Source organism: Euwallacea similis, chromosome 8, assembly GCF_039881205.1.
Source record: "Euwallacea similis isolate ESF13 chromosome 8, ESF131.1, whole genome shotgun sequence".
NCBI lineage: Eukaryota > Metazoa > Arthropoda > Insecta > Coleoptera > Curculionidae > Euwallacea > Euwallacea similis.
The window spans coordinates 2,054,120-2,075,134 of record NC_089616.1 but is presented as its reverse complement, the minus strand read 5'-3'; the positions used below and the strand labels follow the sequence as shown (position 1 = coordinate 2,075,134).

At 38.4% G+C, this 21,015-nt stretch overlaps 1 protein-coding gene across 1 annotated transcript; it reads left to right on the top strand.

The window, feature by feature from the left end:
• The first annotated feature begins 11,633 nt into the window (after positions 1-11,633).
• On the top strand, positions 11,634-19,904 carry LOC136410588 (uncharacterized). The gene is made up of 3 exons (XM_066392802.1): positions 11,634-12,222; positions 12,915-13,207; positions 17,232-19,904. Exons 1-3 carry the CDS (start codon positions 12,033-12,035, stop codon positions 17,373-17,375), a joined length of 627 nt encoding a protein of 208 aa, XP_066248899.1. The 5' UTR covers positions 11,634-12,032; the 3' UTR covers positions 17,376-19,904.
• The last annotated feature ends 1,111 nt before the right edge of the window (positions 19,905-21,015 follow it).

Sequence of the window (21,015 nt, the reverse complement as noted above, 5' to 3'; positions counted from 1 at the left end):
GCATGTATGAGCAAAAATATTCGATGACTCGTCCTATGCGTTGCATAATGAAGCTTGAAAATTTGCAAATAGAATCATTCTATTTTCAAATTTGCAATTCATCGAATACTTTAGATGTGAATTTGAGGCACATTAAAATGAAGAAAATTCACAGCGCAATTTGAATCTTTCTCAGATTTAAACTTAGTCATGATGTTTTCAATGACTCATATCACTGACTTTCACCTTTTCATTACCTTGCGGCTCCATTTGATCCATGAAAGCAATAATTCAGTCATCATCTATGCATGATGCCTTGGATTTGACACCGCTTTGGACTGTAGAGTGTCCGTTATAGCATTTCACAGACAAAAAGGTACTTTAAACCGTTTGTTTCAACACAAGAAACCACTGAAATTTTTTGCGGAATATCTGAAATGAGATAATTATTCCATGCAAGTATCTACCTGTAGGGATTGATGCACAAAGAAAATGGCCAGGTGTGCAAGGTGCAGGTTGAAGAACCCCTTATGGGCTCGAGCAGGTACTTATTTTGTTTTCGTGTCCCTGTGAATGGAAATTCGGTTGCCTTTTTTAGAAGTATCTGAAGCAAACTATTTTTTGTGCATATTTGGAATATGCAATGCAGCCTCTTGTCCTTTTAAGAGGTGCAACGTCTCGGCAAAATCGGTTATTTGTTAATAAGGGGCAACTGAAACTGGGAATGTTGACACGAGATGATAAGCTGATCTAGGAATTTGCACAGATTAAAAAAAAATCGAACTCTAAATCTACATCCAGGCGATTTGTTGATGGGTTCCGATATCGCGGAAACGGTTGGAGTGACGAGGTACATCGAACCTACTTGTCATGGAGCGACGTCAATGATCTGACGCAGCGAGAGAGGGAGTATTTGGATACAAATTTAGGCACTAAACAATTTGAAATTTCTTAGGCGGTTATAGATGCTCGTTTTACTACCAGTATATTTAAGCCATCCTCATAAGGGCTTCTAGTCCTTCAAATCGTAAAAATTACTTAAAATAATCTGTTAAGTGGCCAAATGACAAAAGTACCCCCACAATTCAGAGGTGTTAATTACCAGCCTTTCGCCCTGACAAAAGGTTAACCTTCTTCTATGTTAACCCAACCAAAAAGGGAAATACCCGAAAAAACATGATTCGACGGTGCAAGAGTGCAGGTACAAATCCGCCTCGACAATCTAAAACCTGTCTAGGAAGAAACATTTATTTTTTCAAACATGCTCGAGTCGCGTGGCCCAAACGCTTTTCCCACTACGCAGTAAAATGCCCATATGCTTTATGCGTAGCACCCCAGGTGGTACTATATGTATAATCAAAACACCGAGCATTAACAGCGAACCTCTTAAGGATTTAAGTCAGCATCTGTGCCGTTTACCAAACTTGCCCTGAGTAGGCTTGGGTTCCGAGAAATGACCACAAAGTTCTTGGAGATGGCCTGTAAAAACCAGACAGGATGGCTTGCTAAAGCAAAGACACACACAACACACCTGATATAAAAGGCTCCACTCAGTGGCGTACGCGTTGTTAACAGTTAACATCACCCGTCATTTTTTTCATTTATTATGAGCTTCATCTGTGCTCTTGACAATTATTTTTGTGGTTGATGAGCGATTTCCCAGATTCACCATCCACGGGAGCATCAAATACCAAAGCATGGCCCACGCGGTCCAGACAAGATACAGAGACCAACTCGCCCTCGCGTTCCAAATCTGAGTCATCATCAAGAAAATTAATTTTTTTTAATGTGGTTCTCACGTTCTCCGTTGATTAGTGCAGCTTCAAGGGGCACGCCACTGAACATGTTTTCGAGTTCAGGTCTCCACTATCATCTACATTTTATTTTATTTGTGTAGGTTCCCAAATTGCCATTTCAGCATACAGAATGGTTTTCGAAAATTAAATAAACACTGGGCCTTTTAACAACGTCGTTCGTTTTGTGTTACCCAAGGTCAATCTGTCTTTGTACAGATTTGTGGAGACGATATTCTTATGGTACTTTCTTGTCCTGAACTTATTAAGTATGCAGTGGAAACACATGGTGAGGCTGATTTAAATGCGTGCTGTTATCAGGTGCATCGGATGGGGTTTTAGGTTTGAAAGAGGGCTACCAAAGCTATACTTAATCATTATCTAAATGTGTGAGCGAGTCGAAATTTAATATTATTTAACGCAGTAAATTAGGGAATTTGGGTAAAACCCGCCTATACCTAGAGCACCTCGTCAGGAGCCAGTTAAAATTATGCAGAATTTGCTGGGAGATCAAATCATGTCACACTTTGATAAGCAGTTTAACCATCGAACTGTTCTCGGCCCATTTTTAAAGAGTTAAATTATGGGTCATACAGGATGATCGCTTTACAGTGCCACATGCCACCATTGGGATCTCCGATAGGGTGACACACGGTCGGTAAAATTAGTTAGATACATCTCGCGATATCTCTCTCGCCATTTCTGAGATATCGCAAAAAACTGTTCCTTGGGATTTTTGTAATTTCTTATGATGGCGCTACATGTGATTTTGATAGATTTCTTTTATGACTGATGCCGATACGGATTTTTTTCGCCATTGAACAAAGAACAAAATTGCGCTTCGAACGATGTCTCATACGTACCGTAAAGATAATAAAATAAAAATCGAGATAATTCAAAAACTAGGACAGATAAATTAACCTTCGAGGTGGATGGATTTTTGATAAGCACTAATGCGCAACTTTTCCCTTAATTAATCCGACATTGTAATTGTTACCCTTATTTCAACGGTTCTCACGATACACTCAAAAACTCTAGTTGATCTAGAAACGATGTTTAATTGGAAACATCAAGGAGGATAGCGACTCTGAAGCTGGTCCAGCTCATCTAGAAGGACCTAGTCATTTGAAAAAACGTCGATTTTCCTGATATTGATCTCCCCAAGCGAAAATCATGTAATTAGGCTGCAGTTGATAGTTCATTTATGAGAGGCAGATCCTCACCGACGAGCTACAGAAGAATAATTATAAATCCCTCAAACTCATCGGAGCGCATAACACGCACATCCGTTATCACTTGACTATTCCCATCATCGAATTCAAATTCTAACGCTTTTGTTCCATGGTATGACTTATTTGTTTACAGCGGCTATCAAATTCTATATAAATTGCATCACATTGAGATAAAATGATTTCAAGATGACGACAAGCAGTCTGGGTTTGAGAGATGTAAATGATTACAAAGCATTACCCTGACAATATAGGCACGGAACATATATTTATCACAGAAAAGTCGCTTGGATAAGTGGTCGAATACCCTCTTGACAACGCGCCTGTCCCTATGTCTTGTCACCTACACCCGCTGAAAGCAGCGAAAGCAACAGTTGTTGCTTTCGCTGCTTAGAGTGCCATTAGAAGAACAAGCCAAAATAAGTGACGGAATTGTGAATACACCTGAGGCCTGATTGTCTATTCTCTGGGGAGTGGATCGCTTCCAAGAAGAATGACGTCGAAAGCTCCCTTTAATACATTAACAGCATATTATAGTTACGTCACCTCGATGTCATTCCTTGGAACATTCTATCCCCAGGGTAGTTTTTTCGGGTTCTATCGGTGTCGCTTTGATCTCACTAAATCGAGGTGTCGCGCCTGAGTGAATTTTCTACGATGTGCTTTGCTTCGCTGTTCAAACGAACGTTATGGGTAACGGATTCGTATTACTCATATATCACGCCACATTAAAGTAAATACTTTTGTAAATAGCAGGTCGAGATATTTTTATCGTACCTTTAAATGTAAGTGCGTTACAGCATTTGAATGAGTAATATGAAATGCAAGGCAACTCTAAATAGGCAAATACTCTTCACTCGGTTATCCCGTAGTTGCCGCTAAGTAACAAGTATTTGCTACCGTTATTACGTAATTTATACTAATTTGAAAGAACTTCTTCTTGAAAATCTCCATTATCTCCCCTTTTTTCTCCTTGAAAAATCTCTATTGCGCCAGTCCCTTCAAATCAGACCAACTTTTACGGTTAGCTCCTTTAGAGATTTAGAGTGGTCACTATAGTAGAACCAACTACGTTCACAGATCCTACTGACTGGATTGGTATGACATTCTCATCAGGACTTGTCCTAGCCGTACACCATTAAAAAATCTTCCTATTATATGCATCTTCCCCTTCCTTCATCTCAACATTAGCATTGAAGGGGATACTAATTTAATATGAATTGCCTTGACCCATCAAGCCCATGTATTTGGAAATTTGTTACGTCCCACCCCACTAATAGGCTGCAATCAACAGTTTAGTGGCTGTTGCACCATGTTGCGAATATGCAAAGAACTTTAAGTAAGCAAAAGCAAATCACAGAAAGTTTGGAAATTACAGTGCTAATGACTTAAAATATTACTTTAATAGTTATGTGGCTTTATGATTCATCTTCCTACATTTTGATGAGCGTATATACCAATAACACCATAAATTTTCAAGTGGTTGATCGTTCTGATAATGACCACATTTAATGCTGCGTAGAAGATCGACTAAATCTAATAAAATAAAAAGTGGCATCTATAATACTACTTTAAAGAGAAAAATAGTTTTCAAATTGCCAACTAAACAGACACTGCAGATAACAAACGGGTTTTTGTTAACTCCAAAAGGGTCAGCCAAAAAGAACTAGTAATTTGTTGGGATAGGTAAAGGATGTACTGCACCAATGGATTAAAACTATGGTGCTTTCCATGGATTTCCATAGCGCGAGGTTGACCCAAGAGAAAGATTAAAAATATAGAATTATGGCTGCCTTGATAAATCTACTATACTACCTAAATGCCTTGAAAATCCATTTCCCCATGAGCGCAACATTCTGCGATGGAGGGCAAAGAAGTGACTTTTTGGCTCCTTTCGGAGCAATCCTACAATCCAAAATAAATAAAATTTTATTTTCTATGAATAGTACGTTTATTAAAAATCGCACAAAATTATATCCAGCATTATGAATCTGATGATATGGCATAGGCTCCATCGGGTTCTTTCCATTCAAGGCAGAACGCATTGGCGCTGATGAAGGTACCCAAGCCTCAGGCCAACTTTCATGGGGTCGTGCCGTTCTCGACGAACCTAGACAGGTCGAAACCTGTCCCAACTTTTGTGATTGTTTTACTCACTTTGCAGGTGTTACGTATTATTTTTCATCTCTTCGTGCACTGACCAGTACATTATTGTATTATTGGTATTTCGCATTCATCTTCCGTTGACTTCAAATGGGGCTTTGTTAGGTATTTTTGGGTCGTGCAGAGTGGAAATGGATGAAAACTGTAGCTTGTAAATGTGCGACGAGGAACCAGTTCCTGGTTTTGTGGCTAAATATATGTAAACCTATGCATGGCTGAGGGGGGGACATGATGATGTCAGGTTTAATCCAGCTACTCTACATATTTTTTTCACTTCATAGGAAGTGACTGTAATATTTAAGCCGCTGATTAATCGAGAAAAATGTGAGGTAGCTAAAATCAGTTTTTATACAGGGTGTTTCAAAACTAGACCTTCCTAGTATTCTTCGCGAGACACTTAGGGACATCGCATAAGAACTGACTATATTTTGGAGAGACTGGACTGCGAAGAACTGACTGCGATACTTTGGTCGGGATTCACCAAGTTGATATACGCATTAAAGCAAACTTCCCACAAATTTGAAAAAATTGTGGAGCGATAAAATCGATCTCAATAAAGCTTTATCTGGCATTCATCTGATGTCGCGTTTCACCAATTTGATATCCAAAAACTGAAAGTTAGTTCTAACAAAGTATCCATGAGATAAAACTGAAAGATCAATGAATCACCGTGAATATGCGGCATTATGCTTTCTAGTAAAGGAGAAATACGTACTGGTAATGTTACGGTCTGTTCGAAATTACGTTGTTACGTTCTATCATGGTAGTTCAACACTTTGTGTACACATTCTCGTTGATACAGCAACATCGATGTTGCATAAGTAAGTAAATATAGGTTTTTCTTGTATAGGTACCCAGGTAGTACGTGTGCGTTCGTATGATTGATGGAGTCTTGCAAACACCTGAACCGCTGAATCATAAGCTCGTATTTTCATATTAATTAATTTCCTACTAACGTATCGGCATTTTTCCAATTTTCAAGTCATGCTCATAAGGATCTACCTATGCTTCGTAGAACATTGTGTACCTGCAGGATGGGTACGATAATCGAGCAAGTTATCCTACGTGTTGGACGATAACAGGTATCTAAAGCTCTTAATCAATTTCCGCAATTTGGCACCACATTGATGCCTCGCAACAAAAGCAAAGATAAGTTTGTTCTAGACAGCAGGAATATTGCATTGACCTTGAGCTAGATCTTATTAAAAACTCAACCAGTAGATACTGCACTGCTGAGGTAAGTGCACATGTATTTTAGAACAAAGAACTATAAGAACACGTGAATAACCAAGTACCTATTTAAAAAGTATATATTGCGAAATATTTTGTTTGCTTTAAGTGGATGGCAATATAAGTCCTTGGTCAAATTGGTATATGTGACACTTGGCTTATCTAAGGCTGAGGTCACTCCTTTACGTGTTTGTCTTTACCAGGAAGCTGTTACCCAAATGTTTAACCATTAGGTTAGTTCAGGTTAATTCAGGTTTTTAGGTTAACGAACGAAGCGCGCCCTGGCAGCAAGGGTAACAAATGTTTAGGTAGCAAAAGAGCCTGTGCTAATGCGAGCGAAACTCTCGCCAACCGAGCGGAGAGTGAATGAGAGGAGGTTTCTAAGGCAAAATGGGAGAGTAGGATGTACATAGTATGTCAGGGAGAGAATGCTGAATGAATGGGAGAGATGCGGAGGATGGCCAAAATTTCAGTGCTGAAATGAAGAGTGCAAGGCAGAATGGATGCAGTGCATTTGTGCACTGGCACAGACATGTACAGTATAGTCGGAATTGGTCTGTTTCAACAGAGAACACCAATTTCCCAATTAGATAGAGCAAAATCAACTTGGATGTCACAGGCTGAATTTCCGAGAGAAGTCTAATGGCAAAAACCGCCTGACGATACTTTCACCGTCCACCGAGATATAGGGCATTTTTCAATTTTAGACCATTTTGAAAATTGCCCATAACTTTTTTTATTTCGAAGAATACTCCACTTCTGTAGTGTTCTGTAGTATCTCAAGGATCTTTTTTTAAGTGCAATTCAATGGCTTACTCAGATTTTTTGTCCATTTTCTCAGAGATACATATATTTGTTTTTTAATGGAAATAGTTGTTGGTTCTGAACTTAAAAAAAAATGCCCGTGTTTAACCCTTTTCAAAAATGGCAGAAATAGGTCTCCACAATTTTATATTATTAGAAAGAGTTAAACGCGAGAATTTTTTCAAGTCCAGAACCAACAATTTTTTCCATTAAAAAACAAACATATTTCTGTATCTCTGAGAAAATGGACAAAAAATCTGAGTAAGCCACTGAATTGCACTTAAAAAAAGATCCTTGAGATACTACAGAATACTACAGAATTGGAGTATTCTTCGAAATAAAAAAAGTTGTGGACAGTTTTCAAAATGGCCTAAAATTGAAAAACGCCCTATATCTCGGTGGACAATGAAAATATCGTCAGGTGGTTTTTGTCATTAAACCTTTCTTGGAAATCGAGCCAAGAACATCTAAGTCGATTTTGCTCTATCTAATTGGGAAATGGGCGTTCTCTGTTGAAACAGACCAATTCCGATCACACTGTACATCTTTACAGAACATGAAGTCTTGAGAATGTCTATGCAGAATAGGAGTGGAAAGTGAGAGTCCTCTCTGGTTTTGCCAGGAGTAATTTGTAGACAATCCAGAACATACTCTGCTGGTGTGTTCTGAATAGAAAATGGAGCTGAAGAGGGCAAGAGCGATGCGGATTGAGACAGGAACGTGAAGCAATGGGGAGGGAACTCACGAATTGTGAGATGAAGAGGGTGTTGTTCAAATAGATGGTAGGAAAGATTTTAAAAAGGAAAAGTGGAGAAAAGATTGCAGGAGCAGGAGCGAGGGTGAAGAGAAGATTTTTAGTGGGTATTCCACAAGAATTTTACCTCTGATGGATCTTCGAAGACCAGCCGACTTGAAATTGTTTAGACGTGACGCATTGCTCTGCAAGAAAACTAACTAAAGCGGTATTATTGCGAAGCACAGGAACTCCCATATTATGTCAACCAATTCCTTTTTTGGGTACTCCAGACCGATGAAATAATTTTCTTTAATACGACAATTATTTCTCTGCTGAGATCAAAAGAGATTGCACCATATTCGCAGCTTGAAGGCGTAATACGAGCTCAAAGAACACATTTTTTTCTGGATGTGCAGATGTACAGAAATGTCAAGGAGACGTGAATATTGCACGGTTGAAGAAAACGAATACCTTATCTTTGTTTTTACAAGCAAATCTATATGTTTGTCATTCGACTCACTAACGGACGTGACCGGTTTACGTTAACCTATTTAACTGTTGTACATTTTAAAGTTTGCACTATGCAACAAGGTTTCTCAAAATAGACCTCATTTTGGCTCGAATCATGCAGGTGAACAAGTGAGAGGCATGTGCTCACAGCGTTTGTGAAATGCCCATGCCTCACTAACCATTTAACCAGCAAACCACAATTATGCAATATAGGTACCTACCTATACACTCACAATCGGTTTTCTCAGTAACATGAGTAACTAAAAATTGTTACTATATTTTTGTTAGGGCCAAGCAGCTGGATCCAACGCTCCTCCGCAGAACAAGGAATTTCCCTATTTGCTTATCCGAATTGCTGGAGAAGATGTGACATTACGTAGAATATTCCTGATGAAGGTCAAAAGGACTCGAGGAGTACGATGATGAGTCATAACAGCAAGAGCTAAGTAACTAAGGTTTTTTTTTTATAATGGACAATGGCGTCCTGGTGAAAGATTCGAGGGTGAAAGGGGTCCTGCACCCTTAAAAAAATATCGCTCCCTAAAATTTTGCGAACAGTTGGCATGGCCGCAAAAATAGGACAAAATAAGTGGTCCAAATCCAGTCTTTCATCAATCCAATCCAATTCTTGATAAGAAATAGTAATAGCGCTAAACTAGCTTTACATAAAATGTAACTTATTCCAGCAATTATTAATTTATTAATCAAGCTGAGCTGATTTTTGTATTATCGCCTGATCGATCTTTTTGGCACCACAATTCACAAACACCCCGTATATGTATTCCATAGCCCGAAGACACCCGAATCGGGTCCTACATGTTGCCACGATTGTCAGATTACGACAAGAGATGATCCATAGTCTATGACGCATGACTCATAGTTGACGTACCTTGGGTATTTTGATTTAAATTTTGATTAAAAATCTGTTTTTAATACTCACAATCAGATTTAAACAAATATAAACAGATATTTTGTTTAAAAGTAACAAAAAAACGCATGATTGTTCTAACTCTCCTCATAAGTGTGCTGACTTTATATTAATCTTCCTGCCCAGATTTCTGTCAATTATTCCTCTGGGTATCTGCGTTGACTGCAGTTCGTTGATATTTACCATATTACCGATACTAATAAAAAGTATATCTGCCATGGCGCATAATCTAAATATTGCAAAGATATGTAGGTATTTGTTTCATATACATATAAGTTCATAAACCCCTGTTCTGCTATGATTATGCATATTCACGCTGCATTGATTATGTGTGTCTTTGTTAGTTCGTAAAAGGGACATAAGAGGGATATTAAAATATATGGAAGTTTCGAATTTAGATTCTGTTTAACTTCAAATCAACAATGCAAATATAATACCAGCTGAGCCATAAAAGCGCATACTCCTTCTACATTATAAAGAGCATCATATTCATTATCTGCATGGTACGGAAGTACTTCGGTAGGTTCAAACTTCTATTCGAAAGTAAAGGCAAATATTGTGACTCATCCTCGATGAATCACTTTTCTGAGAAGTCCTCTCGCAGGTATGGCCCCTTCTTTCCTGGCTGAAGCCACTTTTTTCATAAATTGTGCCTGCTCTTACATAACGAATTCTTTCGGTCAATGTGGGGCCATTTCTGATGTCTTGCAAAATCGGATTAGAAATGTTATAAAAATCTCATATAAAGTGACCTTAAATATTGGTTTTGTACGATGGATAGATGTACGTGTGTTTGATAGTTAAACAAGAAATCCAGTGTTTTTAACGAATTTTTCCCTAGAGAAAGTGCAAAAATTATTACCAACCCACGTCAATGATCAAGAAAACATGTGATTTAAACTAGTTAAGATAACAAAATGCCACAGTAAATGCAGTAATAAAATTAATGAAAAAATCGCAGTTAACGAGAAAAAAAGCTCGTATCTGGCTGGTTCTGAGTATCGGGTCTTCTAGTTTAAGGAATATATCTTTGCCATCCTGCACAGGGTAATGACTCTTTTGGCGTCATGCCACCTTTTAATAATACTTCAAATTTCAAAATTTTCTATTCAATATGGAGAACTTTGCCTCTGTTATTATTTTTATTTTTATTTGTTTTTGTTCACTTATTGCTACTTATTTATTCTTACCTTCTATAGCTATTATCTCAGAAACTATCGGCGAGAGCCATGAGACATATTTCATAGGAACAGAGAGGCTGTTTGAGTTGTTCACAGCATTCAAAATTACAATAGTACATTGGGGAATTATGTAAGAAACTGGGGAAAAAACATAATCTTGGCAACAACGTCTGCCTCATAATTAAGTCGATCCTAATGTTACCCGCTTCCATAATTTTCAAAATTCCATAAATTAGCGATAAAATTTTTTTAAGGTATTGACCAAGTCGAACTCAAACTTCTTACTAGCCTTCTATAGGAGGGAATATAAAAACCAGAAAAAGCATTCGACGGAAAGGTTTATTATATATATAAAGGTTCCTGGAATATTAGTCTAATAATAGACAACCAGATCATCGAACCCTGACTGAACCGAGACTGCTTCACTTCGTGCAGAACTGGATAATGGAAGATCAAAAAACCTCACTGTCGATCAAGAAGAGGAAATCTTCGCCCGACTACTGGAGGACCTAGGGGCCAACATCAGGCGTCTCTCCCAAGCGAAGTTGTTTGTTTAAAAGTGAACTTGGTCGAGGTGGTAAACATTTGTGGCCATCACACAGTCCCGATCTAAGCCCATTAGATTTTTTTTGGGTTTTTTCAATTGGTATTTGGATTTGGTTTGATGGTGGGTATTTGGGTAGGAATTAAGTAGGGATTTACCTCGAAGAAAATAATAAAATATCATCTACTTTCATATGGAGAGAGCGATTTGTTTACCGAAGGAATAACCTGATGACAAAACAAAAATAACTTCGCTGGTAGGGGAAATGGGTCGAGAAACCGTTGGATTGACTCATATTTCAACTTCTCGATGATGTTCTGTTGACTCTTCCTTATAGCATTTAAACTCATTTAATTCACTTCTAAAATTTATATTCTCAGTTTACTCGTGAGTCAAACATACAATACACATTAAACAAAGAGCAAACTTTTTGACTTGGCCTCAGCGACGAATTTTTCCGAAGTGTGAAAACTTAAAAGGGACTTGAAGCGCAGCTGTAACAAAATCACAAATCCCCTATTCTTGAGGTCACTTAGAGCCAGTAAGTGCAACATCAACTTAGCTGTAAACTAACAAAGGCTTAATGTTTCTAAATATATTTGGCCAATATTTCCCTGAGTTTTTGGAGGGCCCGCCCATTCGCGCAGCCTATTGGCCGTAGCCCCAAAAACACGCTTTCCCCTATATCCACGTTACATTGGGTTCATTATCGCTTGCGGAGCTAGCTTGGAAGCGCGGGGTGAAGTTAGGTGAGAATCACGTCACAATACTCAAACGGTGGCTTTGGTATCGTGCGGTGCAGTCGACTACGTCAAAGTTCGTTTAAGCTTCGTTCAGTGCGGACGTCTCGCCTTCTTGCGCTTAGAAATCATCCGCGTGTTCGGACGTGTTTTGTGTTCACTATTCGGAAATTTTCTGTGATTTATTTGGCCATAATGGCAGTGCCGTTTCACTTACCTGAAGATCAAAACGAAGTGGAAGTCCTCGTTATACAGCTTCAAACACTTCTCAGCAGACTTCAGGTGGCCGTTTGCAGAAGTCAACAATTGTCGCAACAGCAGCAACAGCAACAACAACAACCATCGTCTTCATCAAACTCCTCTCTACTTTTACACTTTTCTCGAGGTAAATTGGCCTGATAAGTTGTTTAGAAGTAGTTTCCCGCGAAAACTTGTTGCTCCTCTCTGTTCCAAAAATATGCAAAACCGAATAAAACCTCCCGATGTCATCCATCCGGCAATGCAGTAAGATTTGCACGGGTTTCAAGGCCAGGAATTCATTGACACGAAGCGCGGCCAGAATTAACCGCCACACTTAGCATTTCACTCCGAGCGGACCTATCCCGTCTTTCCAAGGCCAATAATATAATTTATTTTTATTATCACTTTTTACTCAGCACGCACTTACTGGCAAATTGTAAACCCGAAAAATGTGTTTTACATCCATCACTATTTTTATTCAACACACGTTTTCATTTAAGCACAAAATCTGGAAAACCTCGCCGTTTCCCATTTTGTGCCGTCTGCAACTCTGAGCATGACATCATCCTTAACCACCAACCAGTAGAGCTCAGCAACTTTGTCCAATTTTCCTTATCATCAAACAACACATGTTCCCAAATCTTTTCTAATAAACAAACCTTCACAAATGATCATGCAAATCAGGCGATAACCTCGCACGACGACCGATAGTAGTCCTCGAATCGACTCTGAATTTTGACGTAATTTTTGCGAAAATTACGCTTTTCATAATCTTTGGTGCTTTTTGCGAAGCTTCCCAATACCCATGTGAGAAAACAGTATTTTACAACATTTCAGCTCGCCACTTTCTCGGCCTCGGCCACTCGTCATCCTCCACCACCAGAACAAGAAACGACGAATCGTTAACTCTAGAACCCTCTGCTCGGACCGCTCAAAATGCCCTTCCTGATCTGTTGATGAACTTATCATGGTTGACTGATAATGGAGCTTCAGGTTCTCCGTCACCTTTAACTGACACATTGCTGCGATCTCCTCGACGAAGAACCACTTCCGAATCCTCGAGCCCCGAAGAAACAAAGATCTCCATCACTGCCATTGTAAAACAAGCTGTTGCTCAAGATTGGAATAAGGTCAGTCAGTCCTTTTTAATATGTTACGGTGGGTACTTGTTAAATATTGTGCTAGTTTTTCTTCTCGTTGACTTCCTAGGAAATGTTGTTTTGAGTCTTAGAGGCAACGAACGCTCGTTCGCTAATCAGCGAAAGTTCGATAATACTTGTTTGAACGTGTTTCTCTAACGGGACAATCGCACGAGATAAGACTTGTACGATGCGCTTACTAGTAGGTACCGTCGGAGTTAAGGCGCCTCATCGTTCATTTTTTTTTTTGTGAATAAAATAGGTTAGATTACTTATGTGTGAACCACTAACATTGAATAATAAAATGTCATGATGTTAACCGTGATGCTGACCATGATGTTAATCCCGACTAACCAATTTAGCTTTTAATCTTTCCAACTTTAAACGTTTTTATCCCAAGCTGTTTCACATTACGCGAAACTAATAACAAATTATTAGATAACATCACATTTGCTAAACAAAGAAAACTGTTAACGTACATGTAAACAATGGAATAGGAGTAAATATAATTACATTTACAATTATCTGTAAAACGGTGGCCAAGGTCAAAACTGCATATAGCTATTGTCTTTTCACATAAATTAAACGACGCAGTAAAATAAGAAGTATTTAATCTTTTAATGTTAATCGTGAAATTATTCACGATTTTATCTGGCGTGACTTATTCCAAAGGTCGTTTACTCTTGAGAGCTGGAAAATATGGCGAATTTTCCGCCCTAGGAGAGTAATCACTGTAGACAAATAAGGTTATCAGCAGACTAAATTTAACCCACTGTTATATGTTTTTATTTAAGTAAATTATGGCATGTTTAGGTGAATTTAGGCAAATAATCTGATTGTTCAAAATTCGCGGCTTATCAGTGCGGAAATCCCTGATCTTTGTGACTGAAATGTTGTTCGTCCCGGCAATTACTATTTGAAATATATTGGTGATACAGTTTGGCAAATATATATTTTTTTGAAACCGTTTTAGATTTTATTCCGCGATAAATTAATCCGACGTAAAAAATGTACCCGACCTCAGTTCAGCTGGTTTAAAACCCCCCGACTATCGTGTTAAAACCAACGATCGGGCGAGATTTGCTTTTAAATTTCTGCCAGGCCTTGAAAAAAGTCCTTCGGATATTTTTTGGCGAGTTGGACACCAGGCTGCATGCGTGAAAGTGAATCTTCACCTGAAAACCACTTACAATAGTGAAAAAAATTCCTTTCCCTCATCAGACCCAAAGCATGAAAGCTGCTTCCGCTAAGGCCTCCGAGGTCGCACCGGCGGCATGAAAGATGGGGTGGTGGCCAATCGGGGCGTACTGTCCTCCCTTGGTGGGGTTGATGGTGTAATCTCCTCTCCCTCGATTCGGAACCCACGTTAAACTGCAACTTGCGAAAATGTTACGGTAAAAGAGGAAACAAAACAAATAAAGAAAATTAAATTTATACAAACACACTTTTAGTCTAGTGGTTCAGAAATGCTTCTTCAAACATATACTGAATGAAAGATGCAGCATGTGAGGCAACTTAATGTCTTATTAGTTCGTGTTAATGACGGTTCCAATTTCCAACATTGTGTGCTAAATGTGAAGTTCAATGTGAATAGACTTTTTACTCCAATTTATCTAGAATCTGTTTACATTGTTATGTTCATCTTTTCTTGACCGAGTTTCTTTTCCTATTGTTCTATTGTATTTATGAGCTCGGACCAGGAGAGACTTGGAAATCAAATTTTAATATTCAATAAGATCAATGATATGCATTTCAAATATCACATTGGAAAAAGTCAATTAACGAACAATTACAAATTCAACGTTGCATAATTCATTTATAGGACTATCGCATGAAAACATCTGATATAATAATCGTACAACTTGGCGAACCAATGCTTATGGTTCAGGCATTAGGGAGTATGATTTATGGTACACATATGACATATTCGATGGTTCGGATATGCGTCGACAAATTATTGTTTAAATCTGCCTTAATATATCCGTTCTTCTTCAATTAACAATATTGAAAATTCTTAGAATTGCTTTCTATAACCTGAACTGATAATTATAACCTGATCTAACACTTCTTGACTTTCAGACTTCCAGAACCTGAACTAATCTATCTACTTCTTGACGTACCTTATTGAGTATTGTTGCTAGAATGATTGACTATGGACGAAAAAATGATCGCATGTGATTCCCCTTTTGGTTCACACACCACATTAAACTAACAATAGAATTATAAGCGCTAATAAGTGTTTGAGGAAATAGCTCCAGTTTTTCTGGAAAAGTAGAGTCGAGCGAAATAATCGTTCGTTTACAGATTTACACCCAATTATGCATGCCTGAATGAATAAATTATTTCAAGTATTACTTGTTTTCTAACTCAGAAATAGAAGTAAGCAATAAGTCTCCCGTCTTAGCCAGGTTTGCAAAAATAAAGCTGGATTACTGCCAACATTCTCAGTGGGAAATCCATAAACTCTCTGCACCTAACGTTAAACAGTTAATTTTATATTGATTGATCTCAGTTTTAGTTCATTTAATGTGAGGTTCTGGTTTGGTCCCTGTGGTTCGTTCCAACATTCGGCCATTTGGCACGCGATTTGCAGCTGTGAACGTACGTCACAGCTACAACCAAAATAATCACGTGTAAATTATCAGAATTCATAGGAAGATTCTCTCGAACAGCTGACCATTAAAATTCCTGCGGAAAAAGGAAAAACATGGAAATTAATGGAAATGAATCGAAATCGAATTGGACGTGTTGAAAGTGCCTGCAGTAAGACCTATTTCGCTCGTACTAATATCGGAGAGATTCCTCCTTTGTCAATCTCGTGAAAAGTGGTGTTAGGCATAAATAGGTACGATCAAGAAACGACACATGTTTGATCATGAAACCAACAATTTTCTTGACAGGTCGTCCAGAAAGTGGGAGCAAAATTTGTATATTGACGGGTATTCGCATCCATAGAGGGAAAATTTCCATATGAAATCGCATGCAATACGATACAAAATGTCTCATTTTATCCAACCCGACAGAAACGTTGTTTGATAACGATATCCCATAGAATTTCTACAGAAAATTCGCAAGCTAAACATCTTACCGGGGCCTTTCAGAGGGAAGGTATTTCTCCCATTTTATCAAATCCGACAGAAACCTTGTTTAACAACGTCATTTCACAGAGTTCTTACGAATAAACCGTAAAATAGGAAATCTCGCATATTGAGGGTAAAATAGAACGAGCGTTACAAGACTGAAAGTACATAAATCCGCTTAAACTTGCCGTAAAACGTAGAGGGATAAATTAAGTATAAGTTCTAAATTTCTACTAAATCACTGGAGCTCTGCATGAAACAGAAATGTTCATACTGGACAATGAGGGACTATTTCCCGATTACCGCAATCCACGTGTAGGGTAGAAATGTTGTTAGCGCCTTCTCAATGGTACTGGGGGTTCCTCGAGCGCCACCTTTTGATTTTTAACGCGCCAAAGAGATCTTTGGCCCAGCAGGTAGTCCTTCTAGGTAACGATGAGTACCTACTGAGTAGTTAGTTGCGTTTGAAATAAAATTCAGGCTTCGCTTAATACATCACACAGTTAAATTGAATGGTTGAAATGTGTTCCCACCAGGCCCTTCATTCTACACATTTGTTTGTTTGCACACATGGGCAAAACGAGGTATTTTTTCAACACTGAATCATCGAATTATGAGACGGATTCAAATTGGTTATACGCAGGGTGTAACGTATTATGAAGATATTTCAGGAGGCGATAGTACTCTGCAAAATAATTAACAAATGCTAATAGCCCCATGCTAAAGAAAGGCACCGTTTCTGATATACTGGGTGGCAAAGTTTCGCATTTCTTTAAGAACGTTAGAGCACCATACCGCAATTCCCGATGATCAGGCATTGATTAGTGCTGGAGCGTCCTTGATTGAACTAACACAAACTGACCGCCCCCCTCTCCTCGCAATTTTTTTTCGTTTCATCAAAACTCTCGACTAACATGGTTTTCTTTTACTTTCAGCTGGACTGTGTGGACGTTGAAGAGATCGACTCGATGGAAACAGATGGCATATTCTCGAAACTTATGCCTGCATCCATGTCCTCATGTTCACTAATGACTGCCATGATTTGCTTCGTAGGTTGGCACATATTTCGAGGTCGGTAAACCCATCCACATCTTCTGAGCCCACATGCACAAATTCATCCAAAGCAAACGTGATTGAATTATAGATAAGAGTTTTTGCATTCTTAAAGATTATGTTTTTGCTTTATGTTGTTTTTCATATTATACTTTCGGTATGTTCTTAGTTCCGTTTATATAGTATTCTATATATAAATATACTCAGTGTTAGGATTAACTTTAGGGATTTATATTAAATAAATATTTTCCAAGCAAATAAGAAAATCATGTGATTAGGTGTGGTGGTGCCTAGCCGCACCGTTGTTATATATTATGTAAAATTCATATTCTATATTTCTTGGATTATGTTTTAAGGGTTTATTTTATGCGCAGGTCATTTGTGGATTTGGACAGTTTGTATTCTCATCTTGCCGAGTTCAGAATTCAAATCACCGCATGTAGGCGTTAAAGAGTTACCAGACAACTACCGTTTCTTGGGTAAAGTGCGCCCAGCAAAATCTCTCACCAATTGGTTCGAAAAGATATATAAACTGTCCCAAGCTAAATCTGTGTTTGCGTTTTTCCAAAGAAAGAAAAATATATCAAAGTTTCTGATCTCATTCAGTTAGACCGTAACTAAATAGGGCAGGTCTGCACTCAGGAATTTTTTTTTTTGTATTCGTAGGTAACTGATTTGTTTTCGCTCAGTCTCGCGAAATGAGAATTATTAGTAAATATAGCTCTGTTTATCTAGATTATGTACGTGTGTTGTTTAGAGCAAAAGCTGATTAAACTGGCCCGTTTCGGAATTTTAAGCAGGTTGTAAGAGACGTAGACGTATTTTGTGATTCTCATTTTGTGGAGGTGTTGTAAATTTCTTGTAAATAACCCGCAGGAATTTTGTCAAAAGTTGGATTCAGCAAAGCCAAGGTAAAGAGTTACAGTGCCAAAAAGGCCCATTTAATCAACACAAAGTGGCTGGGTAAAATAGGCTGCAGCTCGATCGATTGACATTGCCGAAATTGAAATTTTTAGCGCTCGCCATGCAGTCTATTTCACCTAACTTTTAGCTTTTAACACTTATTTCTTTGCTACAAATGAGTCTGACTGTCAATTTTTGTATAAATTGCGCAGCAAAGTCTTTGCTGCCACTGAAAGAGTTTTCAAATGATCTCCGTAGTTAGATTAGTGGTGCGGCCAGGGAGCTGAATTCTAACAGCTCGCACCTCTGCAGGACAATTTAAAATTATCCGCCGATGGTGTTCATTAAATTAAAATTCGGTCAATTTTAAATGTATTTTTATAGCAATATTTGCCATATACGTCTGTTATCGAGGTTTCCTTCCGCGGGGGTGAGATGAGACGTTTTAAATTGTCCTGCGTAACGTGTAAATATGTGAAGCGGTCAAGCCAAGATTCGGGCGTATTTAGTCAGTGGCTTGACCTCGACCTTGATTGTAACATAGCTTTCCACTTTTTTTACTTTTTCTAGGTAAGATGTAAGATTAAGTATATATTATGCAAATCCGAATATTTTTGAAAATAAAGCAATGATATGTATTTTTAAGGTTTAGTTTATAGTTTTTTAACGTGGCTTCCGGTGCTATAGGAAGCCGTCGCTAGAATTAGCTCTTCAAAGCACCTCTGTGATCAAGCCCCAGCGGCGAATATGCGTGTAAAGGGACTTTGGCAAACGCCTCCGGACCTCTTACATACACTCCTGTTTTCATTGATCTCTAATGCGTTTTGACAGATTTGTTTGGTAGATTTTACGACCCTAGTCAGTATAGTCGTTGTTTTCTCTAGGGCCATGGCTAGGTTTTTATTCTATATTTCTAAGTTAAAATAGTAGTGTGTTACTGTTTATTGATTTTTGTCATCATGCTATATATAGGTGCATTTTGTCAATTGCCATATTTACTTGATTTCGTCTTACCCATAGACCCATAATATAGATACTGTATCATAACGAACCAGATTTGTTTTCCTGCTTCACGTTCTCTCCAAATAGCGCAAGTGATTCTCTTGTAACAAAACTCTCTCATTCGATAAAACGACGATTGCTTGCTGATAGGTGATCTTCTGCTTCGCAACCCGTGACTATCCTCAAGGCCCCTCACAAACGATCATAACTGCTCTGCTACTCATCGGGGCAGCCTTCCTTGTCGGATTTCTTTGAGGGGTTTTGAAGTTCTTGCCGGTTGCATTTACCTGACTTGGACCAACAATGACCATTTGGGCGTGTGATAATAATAGCCCGCATCAGTTGCTTAAACCTGAAATATTTGGTTTTGAATATAGCTTCTATATAATTTGAGATATAATAAATGTCAATGTTTTATCTATACATATATTGGAGACATATATATATCAATATATAATTATATTTTTGTGATGTATGGAAAGGTTCAGTTCTTTGTTTTGGTTCGCCAAACATGTGTTGTAAGATTTTTGTGCGACTGTGACCCACGAGGCCATACACACATCTCAACCTACGTCTTTCAAAATATAACTTTTTCACTTTTATATACATACTTAGTTGATTTGAAATATATGTAAACATGCCGAAAGATATTTAATGGTTTTACTCATCAAAACTCATTCAAAAGAAAAACCTAGCCATTTTTCACCTATGCAGGCCCGCACCTCCTTGCCTTGAATAGGAACGACGCCTGACAGGAAAAAGATCTAAAATGGCCCTGGAGTCCGGTCCTGGTGAAATCCGTCAAGTTCCTTACGCCGGTCTATTAGTTATGAAATCTCAGAATTTCGAGTCATGCTTTAGCACTTATGCGCTCTTGGGCATTTAAACAGCAGATGCATAAGGTACTTACATAGGTACGTATCATACATCGCCCTAACACACCTACAATCAATCTACTTCAGGCTTCACCTTATTAATATTTCCCATAGTTATCAAGGCTATTGACATGAAATCGCGCAATAAAATCGATTCTCTCTCTCTGAGCTTTATACGAAGTCTTCCCCTCTTAATATCAAATCAAGTATATGCGTCATAAATTTTCCCTCCAGTTTTAATTGATCCTCAGCTAATGCGAACCTCTAATGAGGCATAACTTCGGTTTTTCCGCTAATTAAATGTTCATCTATCGATTGAAAAATGGATATTTTGTAGGAAAGGTGAGCTGTGACGACTATCTCCTTGCAGGTGAATTTTGAATTTTGCTTCATCCCCGATGTTACTGCATGCGTAGGCGTGAGCGGCAGAAGCCTGTGATGGGAAGTCCTCCTAATGGGGTATGAGCTACAGGATTCAACCTTGAGGTGTCTTCATTTTCTAGTTGCACGGTTCTATGCGGAATTCAGAAAACAACCATGATCATGTTTGCAAACTCAAAATTCAAGCATTTATTGAAGTAAACTTATATGACGATAGATCAATTGCCCAATTCGAAACTGTCTTTTATTTTCCTAGTTATTTTATTCAAGATATTCAAATCTGTTAGAATTGAAGAATCTTCTGGAAGAAGGGGCAAGCTCTGTTAATTTGTGAGGCGTGAGCCTTCTTTCTGCAGCATGGTTGCCAATATGAAAAAGCGAAGTAGGGGGGCGAAATTAGGCAAATTGATATTGGTACTCTTCGTGATGTTTATCGGTACTATCAGGGCAACATATTCTTTACCGAGATGGAATCTCCAGCTTTGAATCTTGAGGGCGCTTTTCT